At 41.9% G+C, this 22,646-nt stretch overlaps 1 protein-coding gene across 6 annotated transcripts in view; it reads left to right on the forward strand.

The window, feature by feature from the left end:
• Positions 1 to 22,646, forward strand: part of TMCC3 (transmembrane and coiled-coil domain family 3) — a 104,550-nt gene that overhangs the window by 46,654 nt on the left and 35,250 nt on the right. For 2 of the 6 annotated variants that reach the window (XR_001414219.1, XM_014963153.1), the window contains exon 1: positions 10,782 to 10,961. The exons of 2 other annotated variants lie outside the window; for them this stretch is intronic. Coding sequence is in view for 2 of the 4 variants with exons in the window: in XM_014963153.1 (XP_014818639.1) it covers positions 10,884 to 10,961 (78 nt within the window). In the remaining 2 variants the exon portion in view is untranslated. Of the gene's footprint in view, positions 1 to 1,347; positions 1,488 to 10,781; positions 10,962 to 22,646 lie in introns of those variants that run through there. 2 more of the 6 variants (XM_014963154.1, XM_014963155.1) reach the window with 2 other exon arrangements.

The raw sequence follows: 22,646 nt of genomic DNA on the forward strand, positions 1-22,646 counted from the left end.
TTGAGAACTGACTAGATGAATTCCAGATAACTAAAGGAAATTTCGTTATCAGTAGCAAGGGGAAAGTTTATACAGATTTAGTGAAGCATTCCCTGGAGATGAAACATACTTAGAGAAAACAGGAGCATATTCCTGCTGGGTCACTTATTTTAGTTATATAGAAAGATTTTTTTGCTTTTCTAGCAAACTAGATAGTTGTTTGCATGCTTCAGATGCTTTATCTCCACAGATGTTCTAATGCCACATTTGCATTATTCTTGGTCCTTCAGGCAGTCCTGTTAGTTTTCATCTTTCCCTCATCATAATTTCAGCAGCTGGTATTATGACACTCAGATATAATTGCTGATCTCAGCTTCACCAGAAGGTTCACTCTGAAGCTTCCCACTAGATTTTTGCTTGGATGAAGCTGTTTGTTACTTTTCCAAGGCCCGACTGAATCACACTATTATTGAAGTTCTGTTAGAAAATGAGAAAATAGTTCATTTTTCGGGTGCCCATGCTTTTACAGATTTCCATAAATGTTAGGTGGCTTAACATTAGACTAGCCTCACTCCATATCTTTTACAAGGATAATTAACTTTTATAAAGATCCATAGTGTATTGAAGTCAAGAGTCTTTGGACACAAACGTACCCAACGTGCTATGACACAATTAAACCCTTGGCAACTAAGGACGTGATTGCATGGTCAGCTGTAGTCCTTACTTCTGCCTTCTGCCCTCAGGCTTGATTCCCTGCCCACTTTCCTGAGCCAACACCACAGCCTTAGGAGCTGTGCAGCCGGTCAGATGAGGCAGCTAATAAAACTCATACGTGGATATTTTTGCAATCTAATGATTTATTTTGTTTCGACAGAGGTAATTTTCACCTGGGATCAGCTCTCTGATTGGCTCCCCATTGTTGCATCCAAATTACAGCCCAGCCTCAAGGTTAAGACAGCAGACCAAACACAGGCATTAAAGGTACATCCCTCTGCCCTGATAATATGTACACATGTAGCATGACAGGGTACCACTCATCAATTCTGCTTCTGAAGCAGTGGCATCCCAGCACCCAGTGGTTTTCTTTGCAGCAGTACACAGTACATAGTATAAATACTCCTCTGCCCGGGTTACTGCCTGTGGGCAGCTCATATGGGTTGCTTCCAGGTCAGTATCAGTAACTGCCTGTTTCTGTTTATGGCCCCAGGGACTCTGATACCTTCCCATGCCCGGAGTTTCAAGGCCTCTGATGTCTGCCAGTGGCTGTACTATCAGGAGGCTCCACCTGTAGCTGGGGCTGTTCTTTATCTACGCAATAATTGCATATATAGAGCACACCCTCTTGCAGCTGCTTGCTATTACTCGCAGTGCAGTTACGGCAGCGCTGCAGGTATGTGCCGAGAACGACTGTGCTCAGCAGCCAAGGCAGAGCCCTGCCTTCCAGCCTAAGCAAGTCCTTCAACCATGCCCAGGGTTTCAACGGCACAAACGGGAACTGCTGGAAAATGGTAGGTTATTTTCATGAAAACTTGTGGCAGAAATGAAAAGTAAGTGACATGAAAAATGAAAAGAAAAACCCTCTCGAGAGTTTTTCTTTTCCTGTTAAGTTTTCAAACAGTGAAAGGTTTGTGCTACGTTGTTTTAAAAGATGGAAAATGTGACAAAATGCATCGTTTAGAAAAAAAGACCTTTCACTGAAAGAAATGCAAGGTTTCTGAGTGTTAATGAAGAATATTCTCCGTTGTTTCCTAATTGCATCAGACCTATGTGTTTGAAATGCTGCGAGTCACAGGAACTGGCCAGGTCAGAATGAGTAGTGAGGTAGGGACTTTCCTTTCATGTCCTATCTCTGAGATACCACTTGCTTCCCAGGGTTTGTTTTGATTTGTATAATACGGCTTCTGCTCAGCTGTGTTACTTTGTCCTAACTTTTATATGCCTGGTTGCTAGATCTGTTAATTACTTCTTATATATACCATGTTGCTACTAGGGTTTTTATGTTGCTATTAGAGTTTATATATTGCTCTAATGCTTTCTCCTGAGACTCCTAATTACAAGTGTTTCAAAAGCAACATGTAATAAAATTAATGTTTATTAGCAGAGTAGGAAAGCTGGAACATTCCATTTCTCCCCTTATAATACTTTAAATAAAATTATTTATAAGGCTGTGTAAGTGTGGGAGATACAAACACAAATTTAAGGGAACACTGTAAAAAAATACCTTCACTAGTAAGCCTATAATTATTAGAGTTTTTTCCTTGGCTTTGATTTGTAAGCATGTCTGTGAGATTCTTGTTGATAATGACATCCCTTTCTACTGGGCTTGAAAAATCTGTCTGACATCTGTAAAATTGTTGGCCTGAGGTGGTTACAAAAAAAGACGTGGGGAGCTGCTCATAGCTTGAGCAGAGGCAATTACTTGGTGACCGTCCTACCCAGACCAACCCAAACCCTGCTGCCAAAATTGGGGTTTTTTTGAGGCAGGCAGGAAGAGGGACAGCTTCATCTTTCAGTGACACTTGAGGCGACCCCATCCACGGGTAGGGCTGGAGCTCTGGGCACGGTGGGTGCTGGAAGGGCAGAGGGGTCTCAGTTTTTCCAGCCACAGAGCTGTCTGGCTGCTGCAAGGTGTCTTCTGTTTGTGACATCAGGCATCCCTGGACAATGAAGTGCTATAAACTTTTGTTGCCTTAGGATTACTTTACATATAAATGCTTTATCAACATAGCTGTATTGGTTAAAAAAAAAAGTAAAGAAAAGAAAATCCTACCCTTCATGGATATAACTTTAGTAAGAAAAGCTCAGTTACAATTATGCTGGGGAAAAACGTATTAATTCTGTTCCAGAAAATTTTATTTCTATACAGCAGACCAGGAATTTTTATTGGCAAATGTTGTATCTCTATCATTCCATTTTCTAATGATCTCATGCTGTAACATTTTCCATTTGTGGAAGTTCAAGGGGAAACTGAAATGCTAGGACTCTAACTCTTGTGGCTACAGTTTCCAAAAACATTACAAATTAAGCTATATATTCCTGCTAAAACTCAGGTCCCAGGGACACGAAAATTGTACTCTATGATATCTGATACATTTCACTTGTTGTGTGGGAACAAAGCAGAAGACTTCAGTCTTCCAAAAATTGTTCCCCAAATTTCCTAAGAAATGATAGCTTACGAATTTATGACTTTAAAAGGCCCAAAAGATGAGTATATGTTAAAAATTCAGACTTATTTTTTCAGCTTAAAATCTGTGTCCTCTCATAGACTATTCTGTCTGAAAGCACAAGAACAGTTAAAAATAGGAATCATGTTATATCTTTTCACTTGCCTCCATGGTCAACTAGTTGCAAGTCTAAACGCACTAAATCTAAATTCCAATCTAAATCATGATTCTGGTAGTCATAATTGTATAGTTCTGACCCAGGAACATATGCATACAGATGCTGCGGTTTGGTGTTGTTAAAAAATGCCTACTTACATACAGGAAGTTATGAAGGTCTGCCCTTATCTTTGGAAAATTAGTAGTGAGTGAATTTGCTGTGGAATATGCAGAAATATGTGATAAAGGCCTTGCATACTGAAGCAGTCAGCAAAACTTTAATCAACAAACCTGGATTTTATCCATAAAAAGCATTATAAAATGAAAGTAAAATTAATTTAATACCTGTTAGCAATGCAACCAAGGAGCAAATAGAGCAAATACTTTATTTGGTGAAAACTATCCTGTAGAATTTTGTAGTAATACAAAGTAATAACCCAGAACCTGTTCCTTCATAAATTACTATACTTAGATGAGTAAAGTGACTGTGCTGCTCGATACTTATAAATGATGGTTGATACTTATAAATGATGGTGGATGCAGATTTACTTCCCTAAATGCAAATGTCTGTGCCATGCTGTAGGTTTTTTGTTTGCAATTTCCTGCCTTTAAAATATTTGTTGTGAAAATCAGGCACTTGGAAAATTTATGCCAATTAAACACAGAGAGATTTGGGCTTTTCTGTTAAGTTGACGTTAATCTTTCGTGTCCCTGTCACCCAAATCAAAGCTGAATGTCATATGTTTAGGTCTGACAGATTGAGAAGTAAACTGGAAGGAGCTTTCTGTTTTTATTGCACTCATCTTAAATGGGCTTTTTAGCATATTTCACTGAATTTCACTGAATTTCTAGAGTTGGAAGGGACCATAGAGATCATCTAGTCCAACTCCCCTGCTGAAGCAGGATTGCCCAGAGCTAGAGCATGTTACTCAGGACTGCATCTAATGGCTTCTATTAATACCTGGTTAACCCACCAGATAACTGACTTAAGCCACTTTCCTGTTCAACTGTTTTTAAAGGAAAATGTTCATATTGCATTGGATTAGATATAGCAGACCAACAGTTAGATGAGCTGTAGGTGGTTGACTTTGATAGTGGTGGAGGTACTTGAGCTTCACGTCCCTGTAACTTGCATCTCTGTAGATAGTCACTGTAGTGAAACCCAGAGGGCTGCATCATAACAACACTTACCACAAAGAGGTGTAGGCTTACTTGTATAATCATTAATTTTTCTGTCCTCTCATAACCCATCTGTGTTTTCTGGTTGACTGGCAAAGAAGTGCTAATCCTGCATTTGACATAGTCTCTTGATACGGAAATAATTGATGTCACACATTTAGCATGACGTAACTTATGCAGAGCCACAGCCATGCGATGCACTTCATAGACAAATAGAATTGGCAGGTTCCTATCCAGTTCCTGTCCTACAATCTCTGTGTGCAACCATCAGCCACAAACTGAGCGGGGATGTCTGTGAAGCTACGGCCATAACGCAGTAGGGTGAAAGCTGCGGTGTACGCACAGAGCCTTTAGGAGCTCAGATGTCACCTACCCAGCTCCATGCCACTTCAAGGGGGCTGTGTGCCCTTCTCTCAGCAGTGGGTAGAGGTGGCACATCCTGAGAGCAATTCTTGTGCTTGTGGGCTACATGCCTCATTTGAGGTTTGGGCTTGTTTGTTTTAATTTGGGCTAAAAGATCTCACTGATGTAACCACTGGGACATGCAGTAATAGGAGACCCAGGCTGTCTGTCTTCTGGCTGCCGTCTGAATGGTTTGGATGCAAGTTCACATTTGTGTTTTGGAATGGGGCACACCTTTATGCGCCAACGGGCTGCAGCTGTCAGTCCCGCATGCCTCATAGCAATATCAAAGTGGCTGATTTGGGACAGACAGGCTGGGTACACTTATTCCCAGAAGGGCCCCAAATCACATACTGTGAGGCAGAAGAAAATTTGTAAGCTGATGAGCAGCAGCCATTCAGATTGCCCAAGGGAGAATTCTGTACTTGCCCCTTCAACAGGGGTCATCTTTAATGTAAATAGCTGGGCTCCAGGCAAGTTCTTGGGTATACAGAGTAGCTGTCACTCAAGTCTGCCAAAAAGGTGGCTCTTACTCACAGCATTTGGAATGCAAAACGCTGCCACCATCCTGTAGGTACTGTTTGGGCTATTGCTGCCACTCAGCAGCAGCAATGAGGACTTATGTCGCAGAAATTTCCTATGCTGTGCAAGAACAAGGAAAGGGCCTGAAATTGCCTCTCATCATCCAGCAAGGGACACGGGATAGTAGGCAGGAGAAAGATAGAAGAGGGATAACTTCTATTGCCCTCAACTGGAATTTTTCACTTGCTTCTCTAACCTTCACCCGCTACGAATGCATCTCACTAATAAACAAGCTTTGGAGTTTTTTTCCTGTGTAGAAAGTGGGTGGTCATCGAGTCTGAACGGCTTTGATATCGTGAAAGCACATAAAAAATTTCTTAATGAGGGGAGGACAGGGGAGGAGTCGAATTAAAATTTTCGTTTGATATCTGAATGTTTATCAACGTCTTCTGAGTGAATGTCACGGCTTGGCAGTCTGTAAGTCTCAGTGTGATCCCTTGGTAGTTTGTGCTGGGTACAGACAAGCGGAGTATCTCCTTTCCTGTGGGTGTGAGAGGCTCATGCTTTGGCAGATAAACTGACAACTGTGACAGTGTGCTCACGGATAATTGCAAGACAGACGTCACTCAGCACTGTCCCATTTGCCGTCAGACTTAGAAATGGCACTGAGCGTCTGTCATCACGTAGACCTTTCCCTCAGAGGCTGGTTGCTGCAAGCTTTTGGAAAAAGATTTGGAGGGCATGTTAAAAAAGTCTCTCGTAAGAAGCCCCAGTATCCTGTTTAGAGTACAGATGTTGCCACTGTAGGAAAAGGGACCTTCATCTTCTTCCTGATTGTACCTTTGCCAATATACACTTGACGGTGTATGTTTAATTTCTCCCAACAACATCACAGCACAACATTTAATAATAACATTTTTAATTCCAGAGAGCTCGAAGCTCTCTGGAGAAGATGTTCTGTGTTTCTTTTACAAATGTGGTAGTGGAAGTCCAAAGAAGTAAAGTAAATTGCCAAGATCCAGGTTCATGATAAAACTGGAAAGAGAACGGGGCCAAACCTCAAATCAGCCTCCTAATGATAGGATTTTCATGCTTTCCATCTCCATAAAGGTTTCCTTTCTTGTGGTATTTACTTTCCAGTGCGTGTGCACAGCCCCTTCTATAGGATTATGTTGTGTAGGAGTTGGGTTTTGCTAAGTAATCCCACTGTCGCCACTACCTCTTCTTCTGCCTCTGTGGCCTGTGCATGAGTCAGTACAGATAATTCATGGCTCACAGGTGGGACTGCTGTCTCCACTGTGCAGGGTCATGCTGCAGCAAATGGATGGCAAAGGCACAGCCTGTGCAGGGAAGAATGAGACAGGAGTTGTCTGTAGAAAGTTCAGGTGTTGCCTGACAGACCTGCTTTGGGCAGGTGCCTCTGCTGCCCCTCCGGAGATTTGATTTTCCTAAAACAGGGCAATGCAGGCAAAACCCACCTGTTGATGTCTGTCCCTCTGAAAGCCCAATACAGTGATGTATGCCCTTGTATAGTGATCTTCAGTCTAACCATTCCTAATTGGTGTTATTTTTTAGAAGGTCACTTAAAAAAGGCAGACAGAATAATGTCAATAACAAAAGTTAAACATTGTGGGTGATGCTAGTGTGCTGAAGTGAGGGAAAGTACTGGAAAAGGATAAAATTACTCTGTGCTTCTAAGGATGGCTGAGCAGTCAGTGAGGGATTTTGAGGTATTTGAACTTTAAAATTGACACAATGGATGGCTGGGGTGATTTAGCACTTTTGTCATTAATTTAAACCATAGAAATGAATTTTAAAAATACTTTGTGAGATGAACAAAGGATGAGGGAGTTCATCTACAGAGTACCACTTCTGTGTCACTGTGAGTCCAGCCTCGTGCTCCTTCCAGTGTCTGGAGGGATTTGCTTTAGTGGGTTGAAGGGGTTCAGCTGGGAATAGGTGCAGTGTGTGGGAAGATTATTTATTCAAACTCTGTGGGCTTTTGAAGAATTCAGCGAGAGAAGTACCTGGTGAGGCTGTCAGAGGTACTGTGCTGTGCAGTGTATTGCCACGTTCTGGGAATTGTGTCCCTGTTTTGGAGTGGGGAAGGAGCGCTGTACAAACCAACTGTGTGTGCGAGAGGAGGGGGAGTTTTCTTTGCTCAAACAAGGAAAACGAAGTGTATTCCGCAAACATGCCACAGGCTAACAGTCTTTCTGCTCCTGCTGCAGGCCAGGGAGAACCTACCAGTGCATGCGTGAGGAGGAAAGACAAAGGGGGGAAAGAGCAGCCTTTGGCCAAAGAATTGCATGGCACCATGATTTGGTATATGCTAAAGTTACATTCTGAAGATGAAGATGATTTAACTCCAACATACAAAAAGAAACATCTATTGAGATGTTTGCAAAGTGTGGCATCTGCAGAGACTGCCCAGATGGCAACAGCTGCTCATTTGGCTTGCATGGAAGGGCTGTCCTGACCTATGGGCCAGGTGCCTCTACCCAAGCAGCTACTTCTGCTCCACCATAGCTGGCTACGGTGTGCAGCAGTTGTTCCTAGTCACCCAGCCCGCTGCCCCTTCCCTGCTCACAGCTCCTGCAGGAACCACCCAGTGCCAGGGCTTTTTCTGCTGGCCAGGACACCGGAGCTGTTGTTGCTGGTGCAGGTGGCAGTAACTGCCACCACTGAGAGCAGCGCACAAGCAAACGGATCCACAGGCTTGATTGGAAGGTGTGAGTAATGCAACACCGAGTTCTTATGAGACTAACCATATTATCCTCTCTTCTTAGAAGCTACACTAGGAGAAAGTGCTTTCTCTATAAATATATTAGTATATATGTTAATACTGCTGAGCCTAACCATGCATGATATACCTGTAAATATATATTGCACATGCCTGCCTCTCTTCATCTTGAAGCTTCATTGTTTTGTGGCTAGTCTGCTCTGATATTAATTTAAATAAAACTCTTAAACTTTTGAATAAACTATGATCTATAATAAGCCTTGTATTACTAAAGAGCCAAGCAGTTGAAGCCTTTTATGTGCCTCTTTTCCAACTACTTACCCTCTCTATGCTTTGATCAACTACATCTGGCAAGGCTTAAAAAACCTCTCGAAAGTTTCTAAGGAAATAAGGATGTTTCATCCTAGGTGCTTGAAAGTGTGCAGTCCCCTTTGGAAATGAGCAATTACGACTTCAGTGAAAACCCCAAACCCACAACATTTGCCTGTTTAATTTCTTGCTGACCTTTGCCTCCAGAGTTCCCCACCCTCTGGCACAGTTGGAGTCATGAATTAGCTTTCATGTCTGAGCTGAAGGACTGAAGAAATCTGACTCCCATTTTAAAACTTTTTCCCGGCAGCTTTCCAACTTCACCTATCTTGCTCAGCTGCATAAGAAGTATGGGAAGCTGCATAAAAAGTATAGGAAGGATGGCAAGTCATCACATGCCCCTCAGTGAACCCACCCACTACTTCATTCGTCTATGAGTTTGGGATGACTTTGTAAAAACTGGCGTTAGAGTTGAAACCCCTGCCAAGAAGGTGAGGTCTAGGACTTGATTTTACTTTGGAATTTCAGATTTTTCATTTTTGAAAGACCAAAGAGGCCCTTGTGACAGATAATTAACCTCCGGTAGGAGTGTTATCTCAGAACACAAGATTCCAATAAAAATGTAAATGGTTGCAGGGAATACTTTTTAAAAGCTGCAAGTCCCCTCTAGGACAGCTAGCTGTGTTAATTTATATATGTTTACACATGCACATGCCTTGGGACTGCTGCTGTCCTCAGCTAGAGAAGCAAAGCAGTGTGACTCATGCATGAGCATCGTCCCAACTGCACTTAAAAGGTGAAGTCCTGCTGCTGTTGCAAGGGAGTCAGTCTGAAGGAGCTCCAGATTTACTTTGTGTAACAAGGTAGAAGTGGTAACCCAACAATTCTACTTATTCCAGCAAAGGAAAAAGTACATCTCCTGTAGAGCTTAATGAGTGATAATAAGAACTGTATTCTTCTTACGCTTTTCAGTGGTTTCAAATGTGTTGGGGGCTACTGATTTAAGTACACTCCTCAGCATAGGTATTCTGAAGATAAATGCAAAAAATCAGTCAGGAGCTCTGCTCAACTCTTAGGAATTTAAGTACATTGGTGTATGCATGCCCTAGAAAACATGTTTTCCTTGGCTGTTCACAAGTGTAGTTTGAAGCTCCCCGGTACTAGGACACTGAAAGATTTATCTCGTACGTATAGTGGACAGAAATGGGGACTGAACTGGTTGCTGTGCTCCACTGACCACTTTGGAAAATGCAGACTCTGATTATTCAGTTGGTTTCACAGAATTTTTACAGCACGTTTATTGCGAGAAGCTCTGGGTACAGAGGGCTTTCCAGCAGCAGCGGTTGTCCTCAGGAGGGGTGGGACTGTCACCCCTCCATCCAACTGTACCTCTGGGAGACCATCCTCTCCCCGGCTCCTGCTGCCCCGTAGAACCCCAGAAAAATTAAAATAAAATAATAATAATTTTTAAAAAGTTCTTTTTATGGCCCATTCCCTCACGCTGAGGCGCTCTCCCAGCCTCTTCTCCCCTCAGGCGTCCTCCCGTTCTCTAAGGAGGGAAGGGGAACGCCACAGCCCCGACCCTCAGGCGCCGCTGCGGGGAGCTGAGGGGGTTAACGCGGGTGTGGCGGCTGAGGAGAAGCGGAGCGGCTGCCGCCGCGGTGCGGGAGGGCCGGGCAGAAAACATGTTTTCCTTGGCTGTTCACAAGTGTAGTTTGAAGCTCCCCGGTACTAGGACACTGAAAGATTTATCTCGTACGTATAGTGGACAGAAATGGGGACTGAACTGGTTGCTGTGCTCCACTGACCACTTTGGAAAATGCAGACTCTGATTATTCAGTTGGTTTCACAGAATTTTTACAGCACGTTTATTGCGAGAAGCTCTGGGTACAGAGGGCTTTCCAGCAGCAGCGGTTGTCCTCAGGAGGGGTGGGACTGTCACCCCTCCATCCAACTGTACCTCTGGGAGACCATCCTCTCCCCGGCTCCTGCTGCCCCGTAGAACCCCAGAAAAATTAAAATAAAATAATAATAATTTTTAAAAAGTTCTTTTTATGGCCCATTCCCTCACGCTGAGGCGCTCTCCCAGCCTCTTCTCCCCTCAGGCGTCCTCCCGTTCTCTAAGGAGGGAAGGGGAACGCCACAGCCCCGACCCTCAGGCGCCGCTGCGGGGAGCTGAGGGGGTTAACGCGGGTGTGGCGGCTGAGGAGAAGCGGAGCGGCTGCCGCCGCGGTGCGGGAGGGCCGGGCACGCCCCTTCGGGCGTGCCCGTCCCTCCCGCACCGCGGCGGCAGCCCCGAGCCCCCTCAGAGCCGCGGCCGTTGGGCTGGCGGTTGGGCGGCCGTTGGCAGGACCCCCTCCGTACCTGCGCGCGGGCTTTTGGCGGGCGCCGCTGAGGAGAAGGAGGAGGAGGCGGTGTGGCGGGCAGTCATGCCGGGCAGCGACACGGCGCTGGCCGTGGACAGAACGTACTCGGACCCGGAGCGGCACCGTCGCCGCAAGACGCGGGTAAGGGGTTGTCGGGATCACCCGTGGAAGCAGGAGGCCCGGGGAGGGGCAGAAAGGGTGGTGGGCCGGGGTGCCGAGCGCTGAGAGAGGCAGCCGCCAACCTGCAGCGCCTTCCCCCGAGGGGTCTCCGCGTTTGGTAGGTCGTCGATCTAAAGGAAAGGGTTTTCTTTTATCTGTGCTTTTTTTTTTCACTTCGTGTTCCTACTCTCTGGCATAAAAAAACGAAACCGGTTGTTGGTTTCACAGAAACTCATGTTCAGGACACATCCACAACAGAAACTAGTTGGAGGTGAGAGTAACGGAGAACTTACTCACCAAAGTCAACAGTGCTGATGATTTAATGAGCCGATTCCGTCTAGATCACACTGGTGGATGTCTGGCTTTTGGTCCTGTTTCTCAAGGTCTCTGTTTAATAAACTGTGGCTCAGGTGATTGTTTCTAGCAGCAGAGAATGATTATGGTTCCTTTCCTGAAGTTACTTACAAGAGGGCTGTGGCAGGGATGGAGATCGATGGAAAAGGTGTGTTTGTGTGAGCTAGGGATAAAGTAAGAGTATACTGTATATCCATGACATGTCTTTACGGGATGCTTTTTCTTATGGTCTGCTGGCAAGTTCATCTTTCTTTATCTTGCTATTTTGATGGTTTGTTCATACCATATACGATAATCATGTATAGGCGATGCTTGTGATCCTTTCATATGTTTAGTATTCTTTGTGATGAATGTCATGCTGGTGCTCTCTAGTTTATGCATAGATTCCAAATTCTTACCTAAATACTTAGTTTAAACAGGTGTGGGTCTTTCTTACTGCACAGTGCAGATAGACGCAAAGAAAACGGTTGATCTAGTTGACTTAAGATACCAACAGAAATTCTGTTTCCTATGCCAAGATGAGAGCGTGCATGTGTCAGTAAATGAGCTCTCCAGTTTGAAGTGTAGAGATTGGCTATTTGTGAAGGAAGACTTGTGGGGGGGGAAGAGGGGAGGATTTTTGGGGAGGGGATTGTTTTGTTTTCCTGTACTGCATGATAGCCGTTCTTTCCATCTCTCCAGCCCATCTGCTGGAAAGAAAATGGTGCACTTCAGATTGTTGCTGCATAATAAAATGTTTTAGAAATAGGTAAAAAGGTGCACTGTACCTTTACTACTGGACTCTACATTGGTCTTCATACTGTAAGCCAGGAGCACATGCTAGTCATAACCCATTTTTTTGGTTTTCTCTTTGCAAGTTGAGCTAAGTAGTTTTTCTTCATTTTTATTGCTGTAAGAATAATGTGCTACTTAGCGGATTGTGGCCATGGAAGAAAGTTGCATACCTTCAAGGATGATTTTTGGTATGTTTAGTTAAATCTGAAGCCTCTACTCTGTAGTCTAGCTGATCTGCTTAAAATCGGGGCTAACATTCAGTGTAGCATATTGTACTTGTTTATTTAAAAAAAAATACATCTCATGCTTAAGACAATTTTATGAGCATTGGGCTTTTGTCTGATTTTGGGTTTCTTTTTCAGAATTAGCCTCTCCTTCCTTTCCTTCAACCATGACAACTGAAAATATAACTCTGTAACAAGTTTGTGGAGTTCTGTGTAACTGCATTGCTCCAGGGTCTGGGCTTTACAAGTTGTGTCTGCTGTCACAGAACTTCTAATATAATTTCTAGAGGTGGTAGCAGCAGGTTGTATGTTCCAGATGATAGCAAGAGCTTGCATTAAATCCATTTGTGCCTATTCCAGACAAATAGGAATTTTTCCTGGGTAAATTGCCTGGGAAACTTCAACATTCCTCTTACTGCTTTAACCAGAGGGGTGGAGATGGTCAGGCACTGGAGCAGCAACAACTGGTGGTATTATGGAGGAAAGAAGCAAGAAAGCAGGATGCTGTTTTTCTTGTAGAGACTGAATGAAAAACATCAGAGCAGCTGGAGTTAAAGCTGCCATTCCCAAACATTCATGGAGAAAAGCAATGCAGAGCATGAACACAGCAATATGGAGCTGATGGGAGGACACTCGGAGAACCTGAACAAAGTAGGGAGACTTGCTTGTGTGAATAAAGTCTTGAAGTTGGTTTTGTCAGCAGGATAGTGACAGTGTAGAGTTAAGTAGGGTGAGATACATGTAGTAAAGTTTGGGGGCAAGAGAGCTGTCAAAGTAGTTGTTGGATCTCATAGGCTATATAACCTAGGCTACTGAGTCCAGTTTTTGGATGGGCAAGTTTTTAAGAACTTCTTCAGCCCTATAGGTTACTGCCTGTGGCTTTCAAGCTCATCTAAGGATTTTTCTTAGGAGAAAGTGAAGCCTTCTCTTCAGGCTTCAAGGCAAGAAGACTGTTCCAAAATTGCAGCTCTATATATGATAGGAAGGCATCACCAAATTCAGTTTGCAGAAGTGCTAGGACAATTTGCTGTGAATATAGCCTTTGGAGTCTGCAAACAGTAGAATCTGAGGGGAAAAGGATTTTAAAATTCCTCGTGCGTCTAAAAAGCTCCTTCAGTGTAAGTCAACAGTTCTCTTCAATACCTTCTTCTCTGGGGCCTGTTCAAGTGTAAGAGATCCTGGGCTCTGCTAACAACACTCCAATGAACCATATGCCACATTTTGTGCAAAGTTCCCAATGCCTGAAAGACAGAAAACACTTTAATGAGGAACAGCTGAGTCATTCTTAACATGGGGGGAGTCACTGATGCCTAAGGAGGCCAAGTATTTTGAGGGAGAGGCTGGATTCCTGTTCTCTTCCTTGGACGAGTCACAAGAGAGCCAAGCCATGCTGTGCATGGCAGCAGAGAGTGGGGCGTAAAACCACTATTGCTCATAGCACAATGGTGTCAGTGCCTTACAGTTTTGGTATTGTTTGGTGGGTATGGATTTACAGTCATGTGGTTACCTTGATTCTGGTAAATCATCCATCCCCAGATTTAAGAAGAGTACTTTAGAGGCTTTCCTGTCTCTCCTTGTCAACTGTATCTGGTCACTATAATCTGGATTACTGCAGCTTGCTCAGGTGGCACAGGTGGAATCGATGTGAACAATCCAGCTGTGCAAAATGCTTCCGTTCACCTCCGCTAATACCAGTTGCTGCAGCTTCACTGTGCTTCACATCCAGTACTAGGTGATTCCTGCAACACTTAAAAAACTAATTCATATTTTTCAGAATTGGGACTTAACGCTATGAAGTAGGACAAGACTTGGGAACAAGGGTTGCGTTTTTAGCTGTCCTGCACCAAGTACTGTTTTTGCTGGAATGTAGCTTGCAGAACAGCTAGAATGTAATGGTGCTTTCTTAAGGGACTTGTTTTTGAAGTGACTACTGTGGGAAATGTAGAGGTGCTCATATTCTGGCTACACAGTTCTTCTTAGCAATAAGTCCATGCAGAAGTCTATGCAATTGCAATAGTGACATCCCTGATGCTCAAACTAGCTTGGCTATGCTAATTTATGCCTCATTGTGTTGACTTTTGCTTATAGCGCATTGTGTCAGGACTGCCTTTCAAGGCTCTATTAAAGCTGTCATCTCTAAATGCTCACCAGGTTGTCCTATTTAGATCTCAGAAACCTGTGTGCACTTTTTTTTTTTTTTTTTGCTGCTGATCAGGGCATTGCTCTTCACTCTTGATCTCTTACCCCTTACAGTACAACATCCTCTACATTTCATCAGAATTATAAATTTATATGTATGACTTTGTAGGAGAAAAAAAATCCTTTTCTGGTACAACTAAAACATGTGAGTTCCTTTACTGCATCCCATCAGAAGTCTATGCTGTGATACGTCCTGCTTTTAACAAGAACCAGATGCTTTGGAGAGAGATGTAGGAAGTCCAAATTATGTAATTTCTTGCATATTGGAGCCTATTCAGAACTTTCTCTTATTAGTGGTAGACTTATATTTTAAATGGTTGGAATTCTTCCTTTATTTAAAAGCAAAAAAAACCCCTTACCTGGAACAGATGTGGTTTATTTATTAGGAAACAGAACCTTAATTTCAGTCTTGTGCTTTCAGCCTTAGTGAGACTAGCAGTAGAATCAGTGTTTTGTAGATGAACTGATTCTTACGTGATCACACACACACATACACACAAAGGCTTACGTTAAAAAAGAATACAAAAATCTGCTTGCTTTCTAGTGATGAAAAAATATTCTGTGGAACCTCTCTTCTCATTTTCCATGTCTCTTTTATGAACCCTCCCATTCATCTTGTCTGTAAGCGAGGCAGTCTTTTTAATAATCTCTCCTCATATGGAAGTCTTTCTAAGCCTCTAATCACTTTCATCATCTGTCCTTGGATTCCCTTTATTTCTTAAAATCTTCAGTAGTTTAGAGGAAATAACATAAAGGGACATGGAAGGATTAAAAAAGTAAAAAAAAAACACCAAACCAAACAAAAAACCCCCAAACAAACAAACCAAACCAAAAAAACCAAAACGCCACCCAAGATAAAAAACCGCCCCACCCAGAGTTTTCAGAGAACTGGAGATTAAATCTCCCCATGTTCCTTTAAATGCAAAGATTGCTTTAGAAGAAATGCTTGTTCTGGGCTTTTGTGACTTGTAACCAAACCTCCAGGTATTTTGTGCTCGAAGAACTTATGCACACTTTTCCCACAGTTCCCTCATGTTTTGACATGAGAGGAAGATAATTTGATGAGACAGAATATTGTTAAGACCTCTTAGCATTGGTGTTAAATCCATCGTGTATCTAGAAATGTGTGAAACCTGTCAAGTAGTAGGCTGCATGACGCAGGAGTATTGAGAATAAGAGAGGGAAACCACAATTGTAATACGAACCCAGTAAGGTGGATTAGCTGGTTAGAACTGAAGAAAAGTGTGGTTTGTTCATATAAAACAATAATCGTGTTTTGATTATTTTGTCATTGTAGGACTGTTTAGAAAACTGTAATTTCTTAACTTTTTTGCTAGAAGGGAATGTTAGGAAGTTTACAAAGCTGGTATCTTTTTTTGGTAAACTCTGAGCATTGGGATTAATTACATCTAAAAGCTAAAAGTCAGTATTAGGTGTAATTTGTTGCTGTCAAACGGAAAAGAAAGGGGGAAGTTGTTGCTATACAGCTCAGTATAGTATGGCCATGCTCCCCTCATCCTGCAAGGTAACCTCTTTGGTACAGTTATAAGTCATAAAGGTTGTATTTTCACCCAATCCATCTTCTCCATTCCAACCCAAGAAAACATTTTTAAACACTATGTAGAAGTGGGAATGCATGTTCTTTTCAAGGTTTAAGCTAATTTTTAGGTTTGGAAGTTTTATACTTTAATCTTCCATAGTTCTTTGTCTCCTCCTGGAAAATTCATGTCTCTGAAGATTATGCAGTGTATCCTTTCCTTTGCTGTGCTTTTGAGTCATTCTTACTGCAGTGGATGGTATTTCTTGCAGGACTATGGCATCTATTATCACCTTTTTAAATGTTAGGTATATTAAAAAATAATGGTCACTGGGGGAAAATCACCAACCTTCTGGTGTGGTTTCTTTTTGAAGAACATGTAATTGTCCTTCTGTCAGGTTGCCAATGGTGATGTAGGAGGATGCCAACAGCTCTAGATCCCTGGCTTGCTTATTGTCGTCATCTCCATAGGTAGGGCTTTAACTAGGCACCACCTGGCACAATGTCCGCATTGAGGCTGAAGCCTTTAAGGGTTTGGCTGGGTTTGATGTCTAACATTGTCGAGGCTAAAAAGATTGCTGCTCTCCATTGTCCAGTTTTAGTTGTTTTGGCACCATTAGCAAATGTGCAGCCTTCGTCCTCACCCCCACAGTAAGTGTGGTTTTGGGAAAGACCTGTGTGGGAGACGAGTTTCTTGTGGAGCATAATTTTTGCTTTTTGTTTACGTATCCAGATTGAGAAGCTTTGCTAAAGAGCATTTGCACTATCGTTAATGAGGGTTGCAAATATCCTTACTATTACAAGTTTTCTGCTGTTCCCTTAGACTGAAAGGAGAGTGGAGGTTCAATATGCAAAGCCAAAAAATAAACCTGCTGTTCTAAAGCCTTGACATATGGGACCTGGTATGCAACTGGGATGGCTTGTATCTGTGCAGCTAACCCTTTTCTGACCCTCAGCAAGTGGAACCCCTATAAGGCAGGTTTTTTTACTATCATTGTACATAATCTAAGCTTTTATTTAGGGACAAGATTGAGAGTGGAGAGAGGTCTCTACTGGCTGAGGTATAAAGAATATCTACAAATTGTGAGCTTTGATGCTGTTTTGTAGAAAGCTGAAACGAGGTGCTTTTTTTTTTTTTTTTTTTCAGAAAAGCTTAATAATATTGAGAACTGACTCACTTCATTATTGTTCTGTTTAGGTATTGCAACTGGATAAAATTCTAGAGTGCAGAAGTTATGGAAGCCACTGCTACTAATATTTTCTTAGCTACCTTTGTGTTGGACACTGAGACTATGATGGACTTTAATGGACCTTTAATATAAAGTATTTGGCTTCAATTCGAAATACTTCTCTGTTAACCTTTACTATAATAGGCACCTTTTCATTAGTTTTCCTATGTGTGTGCAGTTTAGTAATAGTTACCTTCCCTTGTAAACTTTTGTTTCAGTAGCTCTAGATAAAGAAGTTACATGTAGATGCAAAGAGTTAAATATGATCCAAGTAGTGCTGAATCCATTGGAAACTTTTGATTGACATCAGTGGCCTGTGGAACCAAGCCAAGGTGAATTAGAACAGCCTTCTGGAAAATTATCTACGTATTAAGTGTTCTTTACAGGATGGTAGATGCTACTTCCAGCTTGTATTATAGTCTTAGCTGGCTTAAACCAGGATGCTGTAGGTGGCTGTTCATTTTTGGTTTTGTTTTGTAAATAAATGCTCTTGTAGTTGGTTTGGCTAAAAATGTATAGAAATCTGTTTAGTTTCCTGGCAAAAGTTGGGAGGAAGAGAGCAGCCAGTGTGTGTATATCTAAGGATTGCAACAATTAAACACTGTGGTTATCTATGTTTTTTGTTAGCAGGACTATGACTTTCAAAAGGCTACTCACATTTACAAGATAATACACCATTGGCTTCTCAAGCATTAAAAATGACCTTTTTTTTTTTTCTTTTGACTTGCTAATCCTGTGTTTAAAGCAAGGCTTTTCAGTTGAAGATGAAGCATTATGGTGGAATTTGGTGCTTTAAAGGTAGAGAAGGCTGCAGTGCTCTGGAGTCAGTTTATAAAAGCCTTGTGTAGAGTTGGTGGAATCATGGAATTGTTAGAGTTGGAAGTCCTCCATTCTTAAGAAAAACCTGATGTTTCCTACTAACACAAAAAAACCAAGTAACACAGATTACAGGAAATGTGAGGAGTCAGTGCTTTGGGGTCTGTAGATTATTAGTTTTTAAATCTAAGTGGGCTTTCTGTGCTACATTGCAAGAATTACTGTGACAGGAAGAGAAGCCTTGTTAGGATAAGTTGATGTAGCAAGTTTCTCTAGTTTCACAGCATTGATGACTCCTTGCATTCCAAGTTATTCCAGTACATGTAATACAGAAATTATAATGAAGCTAGTGCCTACTGTTCAAATGCAAAATGATGTAAATATGCAGAAAATATGCTGCTTCATACCAGCATGTCTGTACAGGTGAGTGATGCCCAAAGATCAAACTGACAGATGAATTAGAACTGACTTTTAACATTTTTGTAATTCAGGGAAGTACAGCTTAGTAGCATGCTGTACTTTAAGTGTGCTAAGGACTTCGGAAGATTCACTGCTTTGCTCTCACTTACTAGGACATTGATTTAAATCAAATTGGGGGTGAGTGTTAGACTCTAGTGGTCATTGACTGTGTTTCGGATTATAGTAGACAAGAAGCTTTGGTTGAAGGTTGCGCACAGCTGCAAGGAAAGGTGGAAGCTTTGGAACCGAGTAGGATTAAACCCAGTACTAGTCTCAAAGAGACATTTAGTGTTAAAAAAACTGAATGAACAGATCTTGTGAAGTGAGAGTTGCCTAGATCAGATGTGAGGAACTCTTCTTTCTTAAGGAGGGCCAAAGAAGACTTTTGATGCATACTCATTCATAGCTTCTCCTCCAATCTGCAGCATTGCAGGTTGCCACCTTCACCCTGACAGCTTTCCCAAAGCTGCTCCGAGCTATCTTATTTCAAGTCTGTTAACAGTACCCCTAGCATGGAGCTATTTCACCCCCACTGTTGTCAGATTCTGAACCCCTCCCAGGAATAAGCTTTTTCACTCCATGTCCCAGGTCTTGGGGGGAATAGCAAGGGACTTCACATGCTCTGCCCGGAATCGAGCCACTCCCACTTTCTCTCTTTCACTTTTTTTTTTCCCCTAAGAGAACTGTCTAAATGTTGTAGATGCTGTGAGACACGGAATTTCATCTGTGAATTTTTAATGTACTGGTCTGAAGCCTTTGAATCCACACTTATGTATTTGTGCTGTGTGTGGACACTGAATTATCAGTGTCAATAGTGTCATACCAGTGTCAATATATTATAATTATTTTATTATTATAAAATAATAAATTACCATTATCTTATGTAAATCTAGAAGAAACATGAGTTCAAATCAGAAAATTATAGTAACCAGGAAGGGAGAGGAGAAATGCTTCTTGGTGTTGAGGGTAGGGCACATATTAAAAAAAAACAAAGGAAGAAAAGGTAAAAAAGTATTGTTAGTGTGAGAGTGACTAATACAGTAAAAATGTTAAGCAAGAAATGTACATTCCCCTTATGATGCGTCTTTTTGTTATGGCATTTTGTTGAAGGAAAGCTTAGTTAAACGTCAACTTCTGGATCCCTTTCTTCTCACATCTGCCCCAATTCTAATTTACCAATAATGTTCTGATATATTGGGTTATGAAGAGCATGTATCCTGTATCACAGGATTCTCTTTGGTCTAGTAAAATAAACTTGACTGCATTTACTGAATTATATATCTGGCTTTCTTATTTTTCCTTTGTACTTAAACCACTAAGAAGAATCTGTGATGTATTGAAGCAAGTGTGAAAAATTGGATTTGGCTAAAAGTGTATGCCAAATGTCAGGTGTAATATTCTTGTTTCCCTTCTTGACTCCACACAGATGACTTGAAAATAAAATGAAATGCTTCAGTACTTGGTATGACTCCAGTTACTGATGCATGTGCATAATATGGGGGTGTGTCGTTCTTACTATGTTAGGAATCTTTGTTTTATTAGAAATTTTGGCAGGAATAACAAAATCCTGTGTCATGGTTGTTCCTGGTATTTGTTGCCAGATCAGCGAAGTATCTCTTTGCACAAATTTCTGATTTATTTCTTCCCCCGTCCCTCTTATGTCCAGAAAAAGTGCTCGTCTTTGTTCATTCCTCCTCACCCCATATCTTAAAGAAGAAATCTGATTACATCTTCTCACATGTAACCAGTCCTTTTTTGGAGCAAATTACACAATTTCTGTTTTGATGAACAAAAGAAGGATGACAGCCTGCTCCTAAGACAGGACTTAAAGGGGTAGTCTTAGGAATCTCTTTTAAAGCCAGGTAGTAAATGACAGCAGACTGGTTTGGTAGCTGCCAGGCTCCTGTTGTGCTAAAATGTGTCCAGAAGGTTGACAGTGAGTTTGCCATCCTCTTACATTGTTATCCTGCTTAGCTTTTTGTGAAGATCTCTACGGTAGAACCCTTTCTTTGCACGTGAATTCATGCAATGGTTGGCACTCAGGCTCTTCTGATACACAGCACTGTCACAAGCAGGTGCTGCTGGCCTTGAGGAGGGCCTGTGATCTGTACAAGAATTATGCTCCTTCTGTCCTGTGTGAGTGAATTGGATTTGGTAGACCTTTGTATCAGAGGGATGGGAAGCCTGGGCTGTGAGAGGGAGTGAAAGCATTTCTTAACAAGAACTGAGGAAGATTTAAGAAAAGGAGTGAAGACAATGAGAAGATCTTTGACAATCAGTGAGAGTTTCTCCTCTGTTTGCCAGTAGGTATATAAAGAAATTCTGAGGCGTTCCATGTTGGCCCTTGCGTGTTTTATTCTCATTAACTTTATGGATGTGGTCCTAAGTAATTTGTCTTGGGAAGCACCAAGGAGCATTACTGCCTGTAAGAGCTAGATGCTTACTGCTACTGGTAAAGGAGGTCTGCCATTATAAGGTCATTCTATTGTCTTTCCAGTGTTAACTCCTATGGTAATCTCTCTAGTGCACAAAGAAATCCTATTGAGCAAATCTTATATTTATGAAACTGTCTTCCTATGGATTCCTATCTGGGGGGAATCATTATGTCTTGCAATATATATTAAATTTGCAAAAAAGAAGCACCTGGGGTTTTTTTGCGGGTTTTTTTTTGCCTCCAAGGAACTCTTTTCTTTTTACTAAGGAGCTGGGAAGCCTTGGATTACAGGTAAATGTTGAGGAGAATAAGACATGACCTGACAAAGCTCAGACTGAAAGTGATCAAGTGGAATCTCTAGTGACATTCGTAAAACTTGGTGTCAAGCTTTTGTTTGTGGTTTGTTGATGCCAGAAGCTATGATAGTCTTTCAGGTTTGGGAAGCTGGGCTTTGAGCATAGTAGCTTAAAAATTGTTCTGTCACAAAATGTTTTGACTTATGTTACCACTTTTTGTGCATGCTTTAGGTGGGATTTCTCATTTACTAGTCAAGTGAATATGTACATTACTCTAGCATATATGCAAACTGCTCTTTAATTTTGAAGATACACCCACTTGTGGTGTTTTGATACAAATAGCCAAGCCCTTATTTCAGTTATTCTTGTTTGGACTTGAGGGAGTCAACTAGAATAATCTTTGTGTGCTGTGTGCCATTATGTAGTGTGGCAGTTAATGTCAGAGAAGGTTGAAGTTCAGTGATTTGTTTGAAGAGTAGCTATGTTTTGAAATCAAGTCTGGAGCAATGGTGACAATGTTAGCCTAAGGCTCTGGTGACATGGGTTTGGGCTACTGTGGCAGCTCTCAACCCTTGTGTAACGATGGTAGTCATTTAACCTCTCTGAAGAGAACAGGACTTTTCCCATTGTGCACAGGGGAGGGTATAAATACTGTGAAGGATACATATTTCAGAATCATTAGCCATCTGGATGGACTTCAAAAAAACAAAACAAAACAACCACCTGACTTTTTTGTGGAGATTCAAAAATATGCAGTGGATACATGTTTCTGCTTCCTATACCAGGCAGATTTTAAGAGTAGCTGCCATAGGTGCTTCTCCCCTCCCCCCGAATTGCCTAAGTCATGTGTAACTGTTTGAAATTGGGCATCTGCTCTCATGGTACTTGTGTAGGGCATCCTCTGCAGCTGAGAGGGGTGCAGCTCTTGCAGGTGATCTCTGATTTCTGTTGATTTGGTAGAAGCTTAAACTAAATCACATATAGGTGAGCATCTGAAACTGGGTGAGACTCAAAGGCCTCTAAATAGCTGTGTAGCAGTGGACATTGCAGTCACTGCAGAAAAGATGCAAATTGCACCATTTTTCATGTATTTTAGGACTAGATGTATGTACTGAATATCTAGGCATCTGTGCCAAATCAACTTTACTCTTGACTTAGAGTTCCTTTTATTAGGCAGACAAGCAAAAGGCTTTTCTGGCTCTCCCTCTTGCACTGTGCATTCTTAATATTACTGAATCTTCATTTCATTTATGCATAGCTGCACAAAAACTTTTTATTTTTTTAAATGTCTGTCTTTTGCCAGCTTTGCCATTATGCATAGAAACCATTGGTCTCTGGTTGATCA

This window comes from Calidris pugnax, unplaced genomic scaffold (assembly GCF_001431845.1).
Source record: "Calidris pugnax isolate Ruff unplaced genomic scaffold, ASM143184v1 scaffold44, whole genome shotgun sequence".
NCBI lineage: Eukaryota > Metazoa > Chordata > Aves > Charadriiformes > Scolopacidae > Calidris > Calidris pugnax.